We start from the raw sequence: 21919 nt of genomic DNA, 5'->3' as shown, positions 1-21919 counted from the left end.
GTGCTGGAGAGCGCCCTTTCTAGGGACTCCTTTGTTCTTATCAGTGCTCACGTGGGCAATAATAGTGAGACCTGGAAGGGGTGATTCGGAAGAACCCTCACCCAATCAGAACCCGAGCAGTGTTTTGTTATTGGACTTCTGTGCTTGACATGGACTGTCCATAACAAACACCATGTTCAAAGAAGAAGAACAGTGGATTCCAACTATAGGGGGAATCACACTCATCAGCCTCCCTTGTAAGGTCTATTTAGGGGTTCTGGAGAGGAGAGTCCATCAGGAATTTGAATCTCAGATTCAGTAGGAGAAGTGTGGTTTTCATCCTGGCCATGGAACAGTTGGAACAGGAACTCTGCACCCTCCGCAGGGTCCTCGGGGGTGCATGGGAGTTCGCCCAACCTGTCTACATGTGCTTTGTGCACTTGGAGAAGGCATTCAAATGTGTCCCTCGGGGAGTCATGTGGGGGTGCTCTGGGAGCATGGAGTACCGGAACCCTTGATAAGGGCTGTTCGGTCACTGTATGACCAGTCCTAGGGTCTGGTTCGCATTGCCGACAGTAAGTCAGATTCATATCCAGTGAGGGTTGGACTCCACCAAGGCTGCCCTTTGTCACCAATTCTGTTCATTACTTTTATTGACAGAATTTTTAGGCACAGCCATGGTGTTGAGGGGGTCCGGTTTGGTGGGCTCAGCATTGCGTCTCTGCTTTTTGCAGATGACGTGGTTCTGATGGCGTCATCAAGCCATGATCTTCAACTCTCACTGGAGCAGTTCCGCAGCAGAGTGTGAAGCGGCTGGAATGAAAATCAGCACCACCAATATGAAGCCATGATCCTCCGTCAGAAAACCGGGGAGCGCCTTTTCCGTATCGAGTGAGGGAAAAATGGAGCTAGAGATTGACAGGTGGATCACTGCAGCGTCTGGAGTGATGCAATTTTTGTACTGGTCTGTCGTGGTGAAGGAGCTGAGCTGAAAGGGAAAGCTCTCAATCTACAGTCCTACCCTCACCTATAGTCACGAGCACTCGATTATGACCGAAAGAACAAGCTCACGGATACAAATGGCTGAAATGAGTTTTTTCCGCAGGGTGCCCGGGCTCTCCCTTAGAGATAGGGTGAGAAGTGTGATCATCCGGCAGCGGCTCAGACTCAAGCCACTTCTCTTCCGTATTGAGAGGGGCCAGATGAATTGGCTCAGGCATCTGGTTAGGACGTCCCTCGGACGCCTCCCCGGTGAGGTGTTCTGGGCACGTCCCACCGAGTGGATGCCCCGGGGACGGCCCAGGACGCACTGGAGAGACTAGGTCTCCCGGCTGGCCTGGGATGGCCTCGGGATCCCCCCGGAAGAGCTGGACAAGGTAGCTGGGGAGGGGAAAGTCTGAGTTTCCCTGCTTAAGCTGCTGCCCCCGCAAACTGACAATGGATAAGAGGAAGATAATGGATGGTTGGATGGACAGAAAGACAGAGCAGTGTGGTCACTTCAGTGTTCAGACTTTCATTTATATTGCTAATTTTTTCAGGCAATTATGTTGCTTTTTTACTGCACGGCTGTCTTGTACTGGTTTGGTGTGGATGGTTTTCTATGGCAAAGAGATTCTCATCAGTTTTTGTGGCAAACTGCTGTAATGCCAAATGCTGCATTAAACAGGCATCCTAACATGGAAGATAATGACTCTCCTGTATTTTATTTTCCCATGCTAGACACATTTTACCCAGGAGAAAGTAAAGTGCAGCAAAACTGAAACTGCGGCGCTTGATACTGCAGTGTCCAGAACTAAGGCTTTGCAAAAGAGTAAGCTATTATTGTCTTTTTAGCAACCAGAAGTGGAAGCCCTGGCTGACCAGGAAATAGAAAAATACCTTGTAGCATCAGGTAATCGCTCCAAACATGAGCACCATAGCAGCAGGAAAGGGAGCGTGTTACACTAGAGGGAAAAGGAACAGGTATGCACATGGGGGAAAGTTTTATTTTCCTTTTTAAGTCTGCTTCCATCAGAATCTCCAATTGAGAAACTAAAAACCAGCAGAATCTTCTGTTTTCTTCACGTTGACAGAGGTAAACAAAGCCTCATTTATTTTGGCTTGAGTGGTACGGAGCAAATATTGACTGTACTGCCATGCTTGTTAATGTTCCTCAAGTTTCTAATGCAGTAAAGGAGTTAGTTTTCTTAGTTTTCCTCTCTGGAAATACTTCTAAACAAGTCAATACAAGTCTTGCCGTAGTCAATACTCGTGGCCAGGATGATCAGAACAAGTATGACACTGGTGAATTAAAAGAACTAAAGTTAAGTAACTAAAGATGTGTCATTTCTTTTTCTTTTTTTTTTACTGTGGCCAAATCTTTTTCCAAAGTCTCTTGAAAAAAGAGATGTTTGTCTTACGATCCTGCGCTTTAGGATCCATTTTTGCTGTGCAAATTGTGCTCTTCTCTGGACAAACTTTGCGTCTCCTCATCCTGGCAAAGAAGTCTTTCAACTTTTTAATACATTTTCTGTTTGGGAGGGGTGGATTTGGTACTGGAAGTCCTGGGGGTCCTGGTGTTGAACTCTGAACCACCTTTTTTTTCTTTTTTCTTTTTTTTAATTTTTTAGTTCTTTTTAAGTCTTTTGAGACCATCAGCTTGTGGTTCCTCTTGTTACATTCAGGGGTATCACAAGGAAAATGTTTTGGGCTTTCGGTCATGTTTTCTTTGGTAGTTGACTGTGCTTTTGTGGCTTTTGTTTTTTCACCATTAGAAACATCAAAAAGACGGTACGGACAAGAACGTTTACTCTCATCCTCCGATTCTAATACAATTGGGTAGACTTTGCACATCTGGTGTCTTGATAAGATGTCTGCAAAGTCGGCCAAGTTCTCTGCATTCTCGTGAACGCTATCCAGGCTTGCCATGGAATTTTCAGGATGTTCTTCTGCAACAGATGACATTTTCAAACTGTGCTCTCCTTGCAGGTTTGTGACTTTTTAGGTTTAATTCTCTCTTCTGGTATAACTTAATAACATGACTAATCAAAGCCTCAAATATAGTGTTGGAGTATGTTTGTAGCACAGCGGAAGAGTACTCACCGAGGATGTCTCTTGTGGTTCGTTGATCGTGACTCTTGTGTAATAAAAGTTCCGAAGGTGAATCGCCTTCTTGTTCTAACAATGTTCTTACATCAGTTTTAGATTGCGCAAGTTCTTCTCCTTGTGTTGACGCCTTGCCTACTTTCATGGCATCCGAGTATTCTTCGACTTGACTCAATAGGGCCTGAAATATGGTGCTGGAGCATGTTTTTATCGCATCACTGAAGTACTTTTCCAGAATTTGTGGCACCGATATTTTAACCTCTTGCGGTGAATGTCTCATTGACTTTGTTGGCCCTTCCCGTTGATGTTCGACAACGCTATCATCACCCATTTGCATCTCAATGGAGCTGCCGGTAGCGTCAGTGATAAGTCCTTGTGTGCAGCTGGGTGATACCGAACTGGCATTTTGTGACAGTTCTTGGAGTGGGAAAGTCTCATCATGTGGACAGGTTTTAATTAAGTCTTCTTTCTTTAACTCCTCACACAAGGTGGTTGGAGCAGGTGTTACACCTGTGTACTGTTTCTTTGATGGAGATGGGCTCAAGGATTTGGACGCCATGTCTTCATCTTGTAAAATGTCAACTTGATGAAGACAGCCCTCACAGACGGAGGTGGAGGCAGCCTGGATATCATTGTCCAAGCATGCTAAGGCAGGGGATGAGACCTGGGAACCACTCTTAGGTTTTAAAGGTTCTGGAGTTAAACCCTTGTGGTCGTCTTCAGTCAGTGTGGACAAGTCTTTATTCTGCTCCCCATGTGGAAGTGATCTTGTGGAGGATTTTGATGACACCTTTTCTCTTAGTATGACACCACCACCATCATCATCATCCACCTGAACTAATTCTTGACAAGTGGAAATTGAGTCTGGTTTATTTGCACGGTGGATGTCATCATTTGAACACACTGAGGAGTGACTTCCATGACTTGAGGATCCATGTATTGAATCCTTTTGGGAAATGCAATCCACTGAGGAGTGACTTCCATGACTTGAGGATCCATGTATTGAATCCTTTTGGGAAATGCAATCTCTTTCAGGACTTCTTCCGCCGCTGCCCCCCTCTTGTGGTGATGAGCTCAGTGATTTTGACACCACATTCTTAATAAGTGCCTGTTCACCCTCCACAAAATCTAACTGGGATGGGTTTTCAGCCCCTTCCAGCTCCTCTTGTGGTGATGCATTCAATGATTTTGATGGTTTTTCCTTATCCATGAAATTATCAACGTCAAGAAAAGCTACCTGCTGAGTAGAACTCAAGGGTTGTGTTCCATCCCCTTTCTGCTCCTCTACTAGTGATGGACTCAATGATTTTGATGGTTTCTCTTCATCCACGTCGCGATCAACATTGAGATGATCCTGACCAGTAGAGGTAGAAGATACTGTTACATTCTCATACTGCTGCTCTCTTGGTGATAGACTCAAGGATTTTGATGGTTTCTCTCTGTCAAACTCAAGAGGTTCGAACTCCTGACCAGTAGTGGTAGAGGGTGGTGTTGCATCACAATATTGCTCACCTCTAGGTGATATACTCAAGGATTTTGATGGTTTCCCTTCATCCACATCACTGTCAACTTCCATAGGCTCATGACCAGGAGAAGTAGAAGGTGGTGTTGCATTCCCATACTGCTCCTCTCCTGGTGATAGACTCAAGGATTTTGATGGTTTCTCTTCATCAACATCACTGTCAACATCCACAGGATCCTGGCCAGTAGAGGTAAAGGGTGGTGTTGCATCTCCATACTGCTCCTGTCTTGGTGATAGACTCAAGGATTTTGATGGTTTCTCTTCATCCACATCACTGTCAACATCCAGAAGATCAGACCCCTGACATGTAGATGTTGAGGCTGGTGTTGCAACCCCATACTGCGCTACCTTTGATGATGGACTCGAGGATTTTGATGGCTTCTCTTCATTCACATCACTGTCAACATCCAGAGGATCCTGACCAGTAGAGGCAAAGGGTGGTGTTGCATCTCCATACTGCTCCTGTGTTGGTAATAGACTCAATGATTTTGATGGTTTCTCTTCATCCATATCATTGTCAACATCCAGAGGATCATAACCAGTAGAGGTAGAGGGTGGTGCTGCTTTGCCTAACTGCTCCTCTCTTGGTGACAGACTTGAGGATTTTGATGGTTTCTCTTTATTCACATCACTGTCAATATCCGGAGGATCCTGACCAGGAGAGGTAGAGGATGGAGTTACATATTGGTCCTCTTTTGGTGATTGACTCAAGCATTTTGGTCGTTTTTCTATATCCACTGCAATGTCAACATCAAGAGGTGGTGTTGCATCTCCATACTGCTCATCTCTTGGTGATGAACTCAAGGATTTTGATCGTTTCTCTTTGTCCAGATCACTGTCAACATCTAGAGGATCAAACCCCTCATCAGAAGAGTTAGAGGGTGGTGTTGCATCCCCATGGTGCGCCTCTCTCGGTGACAGACTCAAGGATTTTGATTGTTTCTCTTCATCCAGATCACTGGCAATATCCAGAGGATCTGACCACTGACAAGTGGAGGTCAAGGGTGGTGTTGCATCCCCATACTGCTCTGCTCTTGGTGCAAGACTCAAGGATTTTGATCGTTTCTCTTCATCCACATCACTGTCAATATCTAGAGGATCAACGCCCTGACCAGAAGAGTTAGCGGGTGGTGTTACATCCCCATGGTGCTCGTCTCTTGGTGACAGACTCAAGGATTTTGATTGTTTCCCTTCATCCACATTGCTGTCAAGATCCAGAGGATCCGAACCCTGACAAGTAGCTGTTGAGGGTGGTGTTGCATCCCCATACTGCTCTTCTTTTGGTGATAAACTGAAGGATTTTGATGGTTTCTCTTCATCCAAATCACTGTCAACATCTAGAGGATCAAACCCCTGACCGGAAGAGTTAGAGCGTTGTGTTCCATCCCCATGGTGGTCATCTCTTGGTAACAGGCTCAAGGGTTTTGATAATTTCTCCTCATCCATATCACTAGCAACCTCTATAGGATGCGACTGTTTACAAGCAGAGGTTGGGGGTGGTGTTGTCTCCCTATACTGCTCCTCTTTTGGTGAGATACTCAAGGATTTTGATCGTTTCTCTTCATCCACATCACTGTCAACATCTAGAGGATCAAACCCCTGACCAGAAGAGTTACAGAGTGGTGTTGCATACCCATGCTGCTCCTCTCTTGGTGACAGACTCAAAGATTTTGATTGTTTTTCCTCATCCACATCACTACCAACCTCCACAGGATCTGACTCCTGATAAGCACTGTTCAAGGGTAGCGATGCTTCGCCATATTCCTCATCTGCCACCTTTTCTTCTGGTGTGACATCCTTGTTGTGATCTAATTCTTGACCAATGGGGCTCCAGGGTGGTTTTACAGCACCTGGACTGTCACTGGAACATACATAGGTAGGGCTGCTTCCTTTTCCTGAGATTTCTGGAGTCAGAACCAGGTCATTGGAGACCGAAGACTGTTCCTCTTGGGATAATTTGGATGCTACACCAGCACATAGTTCTGCATCACTATCCTCAGGATATACCTCCTGACAAAGGTTGGCTGGTGAGACGCCTCTGTTTGGCATATCTCTGGGAGATGGTCTTAAGGGTTTGCATGCCATGTCTACATCTTGTGCAACGTCAACGTATTGAACCAACCGCTCATAGATGGTGGTGGTGGCTGTCTTTATCGCAGCCTTGACATCCTCATCCAAGGATATTGAGGCAGAGGAGGATGCTGGAGAACTGCTCTGATGTTCTGAGGTGTTTGGGGTTAATTCTCTTTGCACACACCAGTCTTCTTGGACACCTGTGCACATTTGCTCTTCAAGTGGACAGGCTTGCATGACATACTCCACTTTTTCATCTGATCTGACACCGTCATCCTCTACATGACCTGACTCTCGACTTTTGATTACACACTGCATGTTGTCATGGGTATCCAAAGGTATGGGAGTGCCTGCTTCAGGACAACTTCCACATGCTGAGGCTTCTTGTGCCTGACCACTATGCAATGCGTCATCTTTAGCATCTGAAGACCCTTTTTCGCTATGCTCCTCACTGTCATTATTGTTCAGGCTAACCAACAACCCAGAAAAAGATAAATTTGGATTTTCAATAGTTTCTGTTGGGCTGTTGTCTGACTCCATCTCCTTGTCTAAAAGTGTGTTAAATAATATCTATTATCCAGCCATTCTAAGGTCATCCTTTCTGTACTCTCATGGTGACAAATTTGATTGACATGCAAGCAACAATTTTGTGTGTGGATGGTGGTTTGTAAACATGAGCCTTCATGACCTGGTGTGAGCTTTTAAAACTGAAAACACAGCCTTCAATGAATACTCATGCTGCCTTCGGTGACCAGACACAAGCCTTTATGACTTCAATTATCCAGCCTTCGATGACCTCATTGGGATTACATCATAGGACTGTGAGGGAAAGGGTGGCTGTCACATGACTCTGATAGTTGGTTAACGTCCAACCCCAGTAATAGACTAATAGGTAGTATGGTAGCTAAATAATTACATTTATTACATTGATATTACCTAATTCAAGACAGGCGTCTTCCCCAACAGTTATCGCAGTAAGTAGCAATAATACAAAATTCAATTAAACTTCATTAATACTAACATTATGTCAGCGACTGGGAATTGAGGTTGAAGGATTGGACATGTCATTTGGTTCACAAATGATGTGAATGAGACATTTCCTATTTGAAAAAAAATCCTTAATATTATTATTATTACTGTATATATTAATAAATACTAATTAATACTAAAAGTACCAATACTATATTTAGTAATTAATGTATTAATTACTATTAATTTTTATTATTATAATTAATTCATTTTATTTAAAGGTGCCGGTACCGTACAAACATCATGAAAAGAAATCAAGCAATACAATAAAAATAACAACAGAACAGAAAACATCAATTAAAACGATAAATGAAATGTTAAAGTTATTAGGCAGTCTGGAATAGCTGTGTCTTGAATTTGGATTTGAAGAGGGTTAATGAGTCTGTTTTTCGGAGGTCAGGTGGTTCCGAAGATGGGGCAGAGCAGCTGAGGGTTCTGTCCCCCAAGGTGAAAAGACAGGCGGAAAGGATGGTGAGGTGAATGGAGGACAAAGATCTAAAGAGAGCAGGGGTCTCATGTACAAAAACTTGCGTGGATTTCCTACTAAAACAAATACAGAAAACGTCATACGCACAAAAATATCCAGATGTATGAAACTCTGCGTACTCATGAATCCAAGCACGTTTCCTTCGTACATTCCAATCATTCCAATGGAAATGAGCGCACATGCTGGAGTAGCCGACTCTTCCCTGTCCACGCCCACATTTGAATATGCAAATCACATTTAAATGAACCCTGCACCTGAGATGCCGATCTCTGCATGATCAGAAAAAAAGGTAAAATATTTTTTCTGAATGTGAAATTGCTCAATGAAGTGGAGGCACGCAAGAAAATCCTCTTTGGCACGCTGTCCTGTCCTGCAAATCGGGCAGGGTCTTCCTTAATGAAATTCAGACTCACCTCTCCCGTACCCTTGCTTCTGGCACCGGCAACCCTGACGTGACAGCTCACGGAATGACCCAACTGCCCTTCCCTCAGCCGGCGTTGAAGTTCCTCAGGGGAGAGATGGAACCTGCCCAGTTGCATGGGTTCTTCCGTGGTGACGCTATCCAGTGGATTGAGACCGGAAACAGGGGATCTGCCTTGGTTTGGCTGGTCACCGAGGCTCCTCCTCCAAGTGCACGGTGACGCAGCCCTCTGCCAAACTCCGTCCAGCTCGTGATCCCAAAGCCTTTTGTCGATTTTTATGGCGAGAGCGATGAGAGTGTCCAAGGCAGTCGGCAGGTCTAGTGGGACCAAACAATTCTTGACGACGGGGGATAGTCCTTGAAAAAATGCATTGAGTAGTGCCATGTTGTTCCACTGACTCTCAGCTGCTAGAATGTGAAACTCAATCAAGTAATCTGACACCCTGCGCTTGCCTTGTTGTAAGGTGACAAGGGACTGAGCTGCCTCACGATCTGGCGTGGAATACTGGAAAATTTGCTCCATCGTCTTTATGAAAGAAGCCCAAGAATGACACGCGGCGGAATTGCGGCTCCATTCAGCAGTAGCCCACGCCTCCGCACGACCAGTCAGGTGGGAAATGACAAAAGCGATTTTTGTCCGCTCGGTGGGGAAGGCAGCTGCCTGCAGCTCAAAGTGGAGTTCGCACTGAGTGATAAACGGCTTAATATTCCCATAATCTCCAGAGAACCTCTCCAGTCGAGATAGCTGTGGGCAGACAGTAGCGGAGGTGGCAGGTGGCTGCATGGTGACTGCTTCACCTGGAAATGGTGGTACAGTGGCGGTATTGGGTGTTGTGCCAACTGGTTCCTTCTTCTGAATCATTTTCATAAGAACTTCATCGTTGTGCATGGTTACCAACCATCTCTGTCCCATAAGAACTTCAAACTGAGGGCACCTGTCTCATAATATCCTGATGCTCTGACAGTCCCTTTAGACGAACGTGGAGGGCAGCAAGCTTTTCATCCTGCTTCGACAGGCATTGTCCCTGCGCTTGAAGGGCTTTGCGCACCGGGTCTGAGTCTGCTGGGTCCATGTTATGGCCAATTCCTTCTGTCATGAAGGGAACAGAGGATAGGATCCAAAAATGCACGACTCCACTACAAATGGACAGTTTCAAAAAGAGAGGTTTAGTATACGGGGAGAGGTCGGTACACAGACAGGCAATCCGAAAAGGCAACATTATCCAAAAACGTGAGGCAAACAGTCAAGGTCGATAATCGGAACAGGGTCTAGTTTTACTGTGAGCCTCTGGAAACAGGGAATGCTGGAATGCGACAAGGTACAACGAAATGGCGACCAGAAAGAATGAGACACGAGGTTAAATGCATGGGGTAATTAGGGTGAACGAGGCACAGGTGGTGAAGATCCTCTCAGGAGCAGCTGTGTACGAGACAGGGGGAAGACAACAACCAGAACACAAATGCCACGTTTTTGTGCATGAGAACCCTGGTGAGTATGGCAACGTGTTGAAGGTCAGCAAGATATGGTGGAGTGTGTGGCCTGTTTTATTACCGTATAATTAAAATTATATGATTACATCCTGTTGTATGTTTAAATTATTTTCCCTTCTGCCCCCGGGGTGGCAGTGAACCACAATTTTGATTAGAGCCCAACAATCACAACAACTGATGGACTGTGACATCAGTATTTTGGAGGCTGAAAATGAAAACAATTGCTGACAGGCCAGCAAAAAAAATCATATTTAAGGTGGTCTGCTAAAAAATTAAATAAATTATAATTTCCCACCCACAGTTTTGTTTGAGGAAAAAAATGTCAGGGCTGCTGTTTCAGCACCCTGAGTCCAGCCCATGCGTGTGTGTGTGCGTCGTGATTGCTTTGCAGGGTTGACGTGTTGGAGTCTAGCAGCTGCACCTTGTCATCCTAATTACACCTGACTGCTCTTAAGATGCTGTGGGACTCCAACTTGTCACCAGACTATCAACGCTCTACGTCAAGTTCGTAGCCAAGCCACCTTGCATATCTACTTTGCTTCCTGAAGACCTAGTGAGTTACCTCTACCTCATGCTTGTTCTTTGTCCCCAGTCTGCCATCTGCCCTTGCTCCCTGCAAACCAGTGCTCACCTCTTGCGGCCCACCGACAACCCGGACTCCTACCCTGCCAAACCGGTCCTCGGAACCCTGCCAATCCCGGATTTAGTTCTCGGAGTTCCTTTGTTCGCTTCCAAGCTGCAATAAACCTTTATTCACAAACTCACCACCCTGTCCTCTGTGCATCTGGTTTGTCTTCAAAGTGTTTTTAGCTAGCCTGTTGTGCAGTACATTATGCATGAAATAAGATGCTGCACAGAAGAGAAAAAACAGAGCATGAAACAGCTAGCTGGCCGATTGTCTGCCAGTTTCATTCCTCTAAAATCTTTGGAGAATCACATCAATATAAGCAGCAACCCGAATGCAATGTACACAACATTGCGCTGGCTGCTTATTGAAACACTGCATGCGCTGGGTGATGAGTTTTCCTTTTTACCGCCATGAGATGTAACTTAATGCTAACTGCATGTTTTTTGCAATGTGGGAGGAGGCTACTCTTTTCTTGACAGTGGAAATCAGCTTGATTTTAACAGGCCAAATGAGCAGCAGAACACGCCTTAAGGTAATATTGACTCATGGTGTTGTATTTAAGATGCTCTGTGTCAGTCACAAGTCACCAAGATCATGTTTTTTTCCCCCACCAAATTTGACATGCCGTTTGACTTGAACAAGTTTTCCTCCTAAGGTGTTTGTGTGTGACCCACCCATGGCTTCACTGGGACAGATCATCTTCTACATGTGAGCATGCAAAGTGTGCTATTCTTTACACTACTATAACTATACTGATCAAATTGATCTATTATTAATCCAAAATGGAGCCAATCAGAGTTGCTTTGTTATAATGAATGGTTGACTGTAACCTTGGGTAATCACTAACTTTGGCGAAGTCGTGTTGCATGAAAGCTCATTGTATGCATGTGTGTGTGTGTGTGTGTGTGTGTTTGTGTAGTATGATCGCGCTCATTGTTGTCTTCTCAGCGCTCATCATCTTCATCTTGTCCTTTACGCTCTCAGGTAGGCATTTAAAGATTAACCAAGTCAGCAAAACAAAGTTTGCCATATATATGCTTATATGCACCTAACATAAGGAAATTCACTTGACGCTACACAAGGTGCTCCTTACAATACTTCAATAGTCTGGTTGGTGTAAGGCTGAACGTACTAGACGACCCATTCCTTGACAATGATTGTACAAACATGTTGATGTCTTTTTCCCATGTGTCACTGTTGTGTTGAAAGCAATTGTTGCTGTCCAACAAGTATTTTACGTCACACCAGACCGTGTGGTCATCAAAGTATCTGTGTCATGTGTGTGATTCTGCAGCACTTTTGCAGGATCCTTATGTAAATGAGTCACTAGCCCCTTGCACACTGTGCAAAAAGCTGGCTTTATCGCGGTCGCTGTCCTGCATGAACGTACCACTTTGAAAATGGGTGTTGTGATTTTACCTGATTTCAAAGTGGTATCAGGGACATTGACTGTGTGGGATAAAGATAAGGGAATACCAAAACGCTGTGACACGAGTGTGCAGTTTCACACCTGACACACACTGAACAGCAAACAGTTTTTGCTGTCTGACTATGTTATACAACCCCTATTCCAATGAAGTTGGGGCCTTGTGTTAAACATAAATAAAAACAGAATACAATGATTTGCAAATCATGTTCAACCTATATTTAATTGAATGGACTACAAAGACAAGATATTTAATGTTCAAGCCGATAAATTTGATTGTTTTTAGCAAATAATCATTAACTTAGAATTTTATGGCTGCAACATGTTCCAAAAAAGCTGGGACAGGTGGCAAAAAAGAATGAGAAAGTTGAGGAATGCTCATCAAACACCTGTTTGGAACATCCCACAGGTGAACAGGCTAATTGGGAACAGGTGGGTGCCATGATTGGGTAGAAAAGGAGCTTCCCTGAATTGCAAAGATGGGGCGAGGTTCACCTCTTTGTGAACAAGTGCTTGAGAAAATATTCAAACAGTTTAAGGACAATGTTCCTCAACGTACAATTTCAAGGAATTTAGGGATTTCATCATGTACGGTCCATAATATCATCAAAAGGTTCAGAGAATCTGGAGAAATCACTGCATGTAAGCGGAAAGGTCGAAAACCAACATTGAATGCCCGTGACCTTCGATCCCTCAGGCGGCACTGCATCAAAAACCGACATCAACGTGTAAAGGCTATCACCACATGGGCTCAGGAACACTTCAGAAAACCAATGTCAGTATATACAGTTCGGCGCTACATCCGTAAGTGCAACTTGAAACTACTATGCAAAGCAAAAGCCATTTATCAACAACACCAAGAAGCGCTGCCGGCTTCTCTGGCCCCGAGCTCATCTAAGATGGACTGATGCAAAGTGGAAAAGTGTTCTGTGGTCCGACGAGTCCACATTTCAAATTGTCTTTGGAAATTGTGGACGTCGTGTCCTCCGTACCAAAGAGGAAAAGAACCATCCGGACTGTTATGGACACAAAGTTTAAAAGCCAGCATCTGTGATGGGCCTGTGTTAGTGCCAATGGCATGGGTAACTTACACATCTGTGCAGGCACCATTAATGCTGAAAGGTACAAACAGGTTTTGGAGAAACATATGATGCCATCCAAGCGACGTCTTTTTCATGGACGCCCGCTTATTTCAGCAAGACAATGCCAAACCACATTCTGTATGTGTTACAACAGCTTGGCTTCGTAGTAAAAGAGTACAGCTACTAGACTGGCCTGCCTGCAGTCCAGACCTGTCTCCCATTGAAAATGTGTGGCGCATTATGAAGCGTAAAATACGACAACGGAGACCCTGGACGGGTGAACAGCCGAAGCTGTACATCAAGCAAGAATGGGAAAGAATTCCACCTACAAAGCTTCAACAATTCGTGTCCTCAGTTCCCAAACGTTTATTGAACGTCGTTAAAAGAAAAGGTATGGTAAACAGGACCCTGTCCTAGCTTTTTGGGAATGTGTTGCAACCATAAAATTCTAAGTTAATGATATCAGTTTGAACATTAAGGCGGTACGTTGGACGACTGGTGAGAGCGTCTGCCTCACAGTTCTGAGGTCCGGGGTTCAATCCCCGGCCCCGCCTGTGTGGAGTTTGCATGTTCTCCCCGTGCCTGCGTGGGTTTTCTCCGGGCACTCTGGTTTCCTCCCACATCCCAAAAACATGCATGGTAGGTTAATTGACAAGTCTAAATTGCCCGTAGGTGTGAATGTGAGTGCGAATGGTTGTTTGTTTGTATGTGCCCTGCGATTGGCTGGCAACCAGTTCGGGGTGTACCCCACCTCCTGCCCGATGATAGCTGGGATAGGCTACGGCACTCCCCCGACCCTAGTGAGGATAAGCGGCTCAGAAAATGGATGGATGGATGGAGTTTGAACATTAAATATTTTGTCTTTGTAGTGTATTCAATTCAATATAGGTTGAACATGATTGATGTTTAACAAAACGTCCCAACTTCATTGGAGTCCCACCAGTTGCTTATCTGCCTGATGTGTCTTTTTTGCTGAATCTGTGTGAAAGTTTCTTGTGTCTTTATCTGTGAAGGCAGTTTGTCTCTGGTGCAAAGTCTCAACAGACTTCCTGTGGCCAACCTCGGCAAAGACCACATGCTCAGCTGCTTCCTAACCCCAGACAGTCAACAAAGTACACTCAAAGAGGTGTCTGTCACATGGAGGAAGGAGTCGCTGGCTGGAATCGTTTACCGCTATGAGGATGGTGCCGAGAGCAACAGCGGGCAGGACTCACTGTACAGCGGCAGAGTAGAGATATTCAGTGACGTCTTGGTGAAAGGAAATGCCTCACTGCTGTTGAGGAAGGTGCGACGCAGTGATGCGGGCAAATACACATGTTCGTGCAGCCACTCGGGAGGCAGCGGGAGCGTGAATATTGTCCTCAGGACAGCAGGTGGGTAAACTTGACTTTCCTGTTGTACTGTGTTTGCTTCCATAATCAAACAGCAGGAACATGCAAATGGAAGTGAAAGACAGTTTTGTCACTTGTCAGTCAACAATGCCCTCTAAATCGACGTTTAAAATGTGTGTGTGTGTGTGTGTGAGAGAGAGAGAGAGAGAGAGAGAGAGAGAGAGAAAGATTCATAGACTTGGCTTGGGATGATTAAAAATAAAAATGATGTGATTGTGAACGTTCCAGTACAGCTAAGTAACGTAACTAGGGGCGGGACGGTTTATGATAATTGGCTGAACCTTTTGTTTCGGTTCATAGGCATGCAAAATTCTCTGTTTTTCTCTCATTCGCATTTAATAATGAGGCGAAGCAGTTTGCACTCTAGAGCAGAAAGGAGAGCCGATATAATGCCAACCGCTGGATGGAGAAGAAGTAACGCGAGCAGTCAGTTGTGTACATTTAATAAAAAAATTTAAAAGTGCGGCGATGTTTGCGGGCATGACGAAAGAGTCAGATGCCATTTTTGATTAATAATAGATCAAGATGCCAGGTGCGTTGTATGTCTGCTGTATGGGATAACTTTGCATATATATATATATATATATATATATATACATATACCTATATATATATATATATATACAAACCCAATTCCAATGAAGTTGGGACGTTGTGTTAAACATAAATAAAAACACAATACAATGATTTGCAAATTATGTTCAAGCTATATTTAATTGAATACAGTACAAAGACTCGTCCTGGAAGCCGTAACCTTATCGTGGTGGAGGGGTTTGTGTGTCCCAATGATCCGAGTTAAGTTGTCTGGGGCTTCACGCCCCTGGTAGGGTCACCCATGGCAAACCGGTCCGAGGTGAGGGACCAGACAGGGACCAGTGGCCAAAGGCAGGGACCTTGCCGATCCGATCCCCGGCTACAGAAGCTAGCTCTAGGGACGTGGAATGTCACCTCTCTGGCCTATGCACCAAACAGCAGTTCAGAGTACCCACCCTTTTTGGAGTCCTTGGAGGGGGTGCTGGAGAGCGCTCCCGCTGGGGACTCCATCGTTCTGCTGGGGGACTTCAATGCTCATGTGGGCAATGACAGTGAGACGATGAACGAACACCATGTTCAAGCATAAGGGTGTCCACATATGCACTTGGCACCAGGACACCCTAGGTCGCAGTTCGATGATCGACTTTGTGGTCGTGTCATCGGACTTGCGGCCGCATGTCTTGGACACTCGGGTGAAGAGAGGGGCGGAGCTGTCAACTGACCACCACCTGGTGGTGAGTTGGCTCCGATGGTGGGGGAAGATGCCGGTCCGACGTGGCAGGCCCAAATGTATTGTGAGGGTCTGCTGGGAACGTCTGGCAGAATCCCCTGTCAGGAGGAGTTTCAATTCCCACCTCCGACAGAACTTTGCTCACGTTCCGGGGCAGGCGGGCGACATCGAGTCCGAGTGGACCATGTTCCGTGCCGCCATTGCTGAGGCGGCTGACCGGAGCTGTGGCCATAAGGTGGTTGGTGCCTGTCGTGGCGGCAATCCCTGAACCTGTTGGTGGACGTCCTATCCTATCGGGCCTTTTTGGCTGGTGGGTACCGACTGGCCAAGCAGAATGCAGCATTGGTGGTCGCTGAAGCAAAAACTCGGGCATGGAGGAGTTCGGTGAGGCCATGGAGAAAGACTTCCGGATGGATTCGAGGACATTCTGGTCCACCATCCGGCATCTCAGGATGGGGAAGCAGTGCACCATCAACAATGTGTATATTGGGGATAGGGAGCTGCTGACCTCGACTCGGGACGTTGTGAGCCAGTAGGGAGAATACTTCGAAGACCTTCTCAATTCCCCTGACACGCCTTCCCATGAGGGAGCAGAGTCTGGGTTCTCTGAGGCGGGCTCTCCTATCTCTGGGGTTGAGGTCACCCCCAGAGGTTAAAAAGCTCCTTGGTGGCAAGGCCCCGGTGGTGGATGAGATTTGCCCGGAGTTTCTCAAGGCTGTTGTGGGGCTGTCCTGGTTGACACGCCTCTGCAACATCGCATGGACATCGGGGACAGTGCCGCTGGATTGGCAGACTGGGGTTGTGGTCCCCCTTTTAAGAAGGGGGACCGGAGGGTGTGTTCCAACTACAGGGGGATCACACTCCTCAGCCTCCCTGGTAAGGTCTATTCAGGGGTGCTGGAGAGGAGGGTCCATCGGGAAGTCAAATCTCAGATTCAGGAGGAGCAGTGTGGTTTTAGTCCTAGCCGTGGAACAGTGGACCAGCTCTACACCCTCGGCAGGGTTCTCGAGGGACTACGCCCAACCAGTCTACATGTGTTTTGTGGACTTGGAGAACGCATTCGACCGTGTCCCTCGGGGGATCCTGTGGGGGGTGCTTCGGGAGTATGGAGTACCGAACCCCCTGATACAGGCTGTTTGGTCCGCATACCCGGCAGTAAGTCGGACTCATTTTGTTTTCCGGTGAGGGTTGGACTCTGCCAAGGTTGCCCTTTGTCACCAATTCTGTTCATAACTTTTATGGACAGAATTTCAAGGCGCAGCCGAGGCGTAGATGGGGTCCGGTTTGGTGGCCTCAGTATTGCATCTCTGCTTTTTGCAGATGATATGATTCTGTTGGCTTCATCAAGCAACTGGAGCAGTTCGCAGCTGAGTGTGAAGCGGCTCGGAAGAGAATCGGCACCTCCAAATCTCAGACCGTGGTCCTCAGTCAGAAAAGGGTGGCGTGGCCTCTCCAGGTCAGGGATGAGATCCTGCCCCAAGTGGAGGAGTTCAAGTATCTTGGGGTCTTGTTCACGAGTGAGGGAAGAATGGAACAGGAGAATGACAGGCGGATCGGTGCAGCGTCTGCAGTGATGCGGACTTTGTATCGATCCGCCAGTGGAAAAGAAGGAGCTTAGCCGAAAGGAGAAGCTCTCGATTTACTGGTCGATCTACGTTCCTACCCTCACCTATCGTCATGAGCTGTGGGTCGTGACTGAAAGAACAAGATCCCGGATACAAGCGGCCGAAATGAGTTTCCTCCGCAGGGTGTCCGGGCTCTCCCTTAGAGATAGGGTGAGAAGATAGATAGAGATAGGGTCATCCGGGAGGATCTCAGAGTAGAGACGCATCTCCTCCACATCGAGACGAGCCAGATGAGGTGGTTGGGGCATCTGCTTCGGATGCCTCCCGGACGCCTCCCTGGTGAGGTGTTCCAGTTACGTCCCACCGGGAGGAGACCCCGGGGCCGACCCAGGACACACTGGAGAAACTACGTCCTTCGGCTGGCCTGGGAACGCTTCGTGATCCCCCCAGAAGAGCTGGATGAAGTGGCTGGGGAGAGGGAAGTCTAGGCGCCCCTCCTAAATCTACTGCCCCCCCGACCTGACCTCGGATAAGCGGTAGAAAATGGATGGATGGATGGATGGATAGATGGAAAAGGACGACACGTGGTGGCGAGCGATAACGCAACAAGCCGAAAGGAAAAGAAGTTTGGCCCAGGTGCAGTATGTACCTAGAGTCCTAGATAAAATGAAAGCAAGACAGCACCTCACAACATCAGAGCGACTAGTTTTATACAACAACAATAGTGCTGCGAGAGATGTGATTTGAAATTTTGCAGCGAATACATGACGGGCATCAGGGTATTGTAAAGTGCAGAGAGAGGGCTAGGTGCAGTGTGTGGTGGCCAGGAAATGGTAAATGGACTGCACTTATATCGTGCTTTATCTGCACTATCACAGTGCCCAAAGTCACACATTCACCCATTCACACACCAATGGGCGACTGCTGTCACACAAGGCGCTGCCAGGCCCACAGGAAGCAAATTAGGGTTCAGTGTCTTGCTCAAGGACACTTCGACATGCAGACAGTTGGAGGCGGGATTCGAACCAATTACCCTTCGGTCATCATCCTTGGTGTACCAGAGACTTCTGAGGAATTTGGAGAAGGTGAAATAGACAACAAACATGATGAGGAGACATGACCACCAGTTGCTGATCCACCTCATACTATATCTCCTGCTGCGACACCAACAACTCCTGTACGCATCACATCGAGTGGCAGAAAGTGAAGCCACCTGACAAGTACAAAGACTATGTGACGTGATTAAGTTAACATACTGTAGCTTGCATCCAAAGTGGCAGAATAATCCACTGCAGCTATGTGGTGATTCTCTAGTAGTCCACCCAGATCACCATAGTGTGAAACTGTTTCTGTCTGTTCCATTGAAGACTGTTTATGTCTAGAAGTAACCGTTAATGTGTTCTGTATGTTCTATTTGGGAAGGTTCTATATTATGGCGGAAGGATATATGACATCATGAAAGTGTGTATCAACCAAGTAAGGTAGAGCCACTTAATCAGTCTCATGGTGTCTTATGTGGAGAGCTACAATAAAGCTAACAAAAGCCAGTCGGCTTCCACTGGTCATTTCCACATTACACTACACTAATGTCCGTCACAGTGTTTTGTTTTGTTTAACATAAAAGGCTAGGATATACTGCACATTTTTGATGGTGCACTCATGATTTTTTTCCCTCCTGATAGCTTTCACAGCACCCACATATACATTGTCAAACGGTGTCCTAACCGCTGAGGCGAGCAGGTGGTTTCCCAGGCCCAATGTGACATGGCTGGATGCTGACGACAATGTCCTGCAGGCGAGTACAGACTTCCAGCAGAGCTCTGGGGACATATTTCGAGTGGTCAGCACACTGCGATCAGTCAACGTCAGTGACACATACAGCTGCAGGATCGAGAATGACCTGGTGGTGGCACACTCTGATGCCACTGTGACAACAGGTCAGTCACCCAGTGAAAGGAACCACGTTGCATTTAGGAGCTTTCTACTGTATTTCAAAACCATAGAAACATTTTCCTTTTATGTCGTATTTTCCAGGCTCTGATGTTACCAAGGAAACATACTTTACCTACAATGCTGCATCAGCCCCGCTAGCATCATATTTCAGAATTATTCTGTGTGTGTTTTGGGTTAATGTAATGCAACACAAATACTTCACAATTTAATATAAATGATGTTCTAATGTGTCACAGAGATGAAGAAGTAAATAGTTCAGGTATATTAAGTGCGGTGGCCTGGTAGTGCAAAACAATATAACAAATTGTGAAACACTTTTACATTTCAGAAAACAAATTACCGCATTTTCTCGTGTATAATGCGTACTCATGTATAATGCGCACACCCAAAGTTGACCTCAAAATTCTGGAAAACCCTTCAACCTATGTATAATGACGTTTTACAATGCATGATTTTGCTTCTACCCATATGATCAAAACATTAAGTATTATCTGTATTTAGTTAGTTTTTTCAAAGAATTATTCTGAAGTTAAACACTTTATTTGAACACATAATACTTATTTTGAAATTCACAGCCCTACTTTTATTTCGTAAATGAGAATGTGTTGTGCTCATATGTTTGATTACACAGGCGGAATTTGTAAGATGTGTGCAATTATTTAAAGAAAACATGAAGGACCAGGCGAAACACATTTAATTTTATTTTAATGGGATTCAAATTAAACGGTCAAGCATTTCAGAAAAGCAATACAATTAAACAAAACATAATCATAAAGAAATGAATGATAGTTGTTGCGCATACATACATGAGAAATTACGATGCCAAAAGACTTGTACATTTCAGAAAACAAATTAACAGAAGCAGAAACACTTTTACATTTTAGAAAACAAATTAACAAAAAACGACTGGTTAGAGCGTCTGCCTCACAGTTCTGAGGACCGGGGTTCAATCCCCGGCCCCGCCTGTGTGGAGTCTGCATGTTCTCCCCGTGCCTGCGTGGGTTTTCTCCGGGCACTCCGGTTACCTCCCACATCCCAAAAACATTCTCTAAATTGCCCGTAGGTGTGAATGTGAGTGCGAATGGTTGTTTGTATGTGCCCTGCGATTGGCTGGCAACCAGTTCAGGGTGCTGCCCGATGATAGCTGGGATAGGCTCCAGCACGCCCACGACCCTAGTGGCTCAGAAATTGGATGGATGGAAATTAACAAAAGCCAAAACCCTTTTACGTTTCAGAAAAGAAATGAACAAAAGCCAAAACACTTTTGCATTTCAGAAAACAAATTAATAAAAGCAGAAACACTTTTATATTTCAGAAAACAAATTAACAAAAGCCGAAACTCTTTATTCATCAACATCTCGTTACAACTGCGTAGCCTACCCTTCCCACGATGCAGGAGCCAATCATGTTGAAGCTGGAGTGTTCTTGCCGAGAAAGGGTGTGGGATTTCTAAGAATGTCTGTGAAATGGGACGTTCCCTTTCCGGGTTCCGGGTCACAATTGGCATTTGTTTCGTCTTTTGTAAAAGTGTTTCTGCTTTTTTTATGTGTTTTCTGAAATGAAAAAGTGTTTCACAATTTGTTATATTGTTTTTCACTTCCAGGCCACCGTAATGAAGCCATTTGTATATCTTATATATTATATAATTTGCTTAAAATAAATATGACTGCAGAATTAATTAATGTATGACATTGTGATTGCTGCATTTATTTTTATTTTTGATACTTACACTATGCCTTTCATGGAGCTGTAAATAAAAATGTATGCCAATGCTTTGAAATTTTTGTAAAATTTCCACATAAATTGGTAATTGGATCTGATCTAAGTCACAACAATAGACAAACAGTTTTCTTAAAATTATTCCACAAAAACTTATGCTTCCATGTTTTTATTTGCGTACACATTCACAGTGCAGGTACTCAATACTCAGCAATGGGTCAGAATACTTACTCATGTGATTTGTCAGTTTTTCTTTTTTAATAAATCTGTAAAAAAAAATTGACTTTTCTGTTTTTGTTCTCATGGAGTGTCGTGTGTCCATTGAGGAAAAACATGAACTTAACAGATTTTAGTAAATGGTTGCAACATGACAGAGTAAAAGTACTGTATGTACAGTGCCGTGAAAAAGTATTGGCCCCCTTCTCAAATTCATAGATTTTCGCAGTTTCCCCACTTTAACGTTTAAGATCCTCAAACAAATGTAAATATCAGACAAATACAACCCAAGTGAACTTAAAATGCTATTTTTGAATGGTGATTCCATTTATAAAGGAAAAATAACTATTCAAAGTTACCTGGCCCTGTGTGAAAAAAGTAATTCCCCCCCTTGTTAAATCACAACGTTTGGTTAATTTTCACTGATCACACCCAAGTCAGATTATCTCCTAGACCTGTTCAATCAAGAAATCACTGAAACAGAACCAGTCTGACAAAATCAATTCAGACAAAAGATCTAAAATAGCTGCAACAAAACGATCCAAACAAATTCAAGAACAGTCAAGAAATAAATTGAAGTCCATCGGTC

At 45.1% G+C, this 21919-nt stretch overlaps 1 protein-coding gene across 1 annotated transcript; it reads left to right on the top strand.

Moving 5' to 3' along the window:
• The first annotated feature begins 11070 nt into the window (after positions 1-11070).
• Positions 11071-21476, top strand: vtcn1 (V-set domain containing T cell activation inhibitor 1). Its single transcript, XM_061793095.1, has 7 exons — positions 11071-11246; positions 11370-11422; positions 11634-11698; positions 14236-14595; positions 19125-19379; positions 19477-19923; positions 20078-21476. Exons 1-6 carry the CDS (start codon positions 11151-11153, stop codon positions 19602-19604), a joined length of 957 nt encoding a protein of 318 aa, XP_061649079.1. The 5' UTR covers positions 11071-11150; the 3' UTR covers positions 19605-19923; positions 20078-21476.
• The last annotated feature ends 443 nt before the right edge of the window (positions 21477-21919 follow it).

The sequence above is a fragment of the Phyllopteryx taeniolatus genome, chromosome 12 (genome assembly GCF_024500385.1).
Source record: "Phyllopteryx taeniolatus isolate TA_2022b chromosome 12, UOR_Ptae_1.2, whole genome shotgun sequence".
In the NCBI taxonomy this organism is placed as follows: domain Eukaryota; kingdom Metazoa; phylum Chordata; class Actinopteri; order Syngnathiformes; family Syngnathidae; genus Phyllopteryx; species Phyllopteryx taeniolatus.
Note: the sequence above shows the minus strand (reverse complement) of the source record. Positions and strands in the feature narration are given on the sequence as shown.

Excerpts from the sequence above, each read along its gene's own strand:
- vtcn1 (XM_061793095.1), top strand. The coding sequence starts at position 11,151 with ATGTTTTTTGCAATGTGGGAGGAGGCTACTCTTTTCTTGACAGTGGAA. Across the intron at positions 11,247-11,369 it reads GCAGCAGAACACGCCTTAAG|GTGTTTGTGTGTGACCCACC; the intron begins GTAATATTGACT and ends TTTCCTCCTAAG. Across the intron at positions 19,380-19,476 it reads TGATGCCACTGTGACAACAG|GCTCTGATGTTACCAAGGAA; the intron begins GTCAGTCACCCA and ends CGTATTTTCCAG.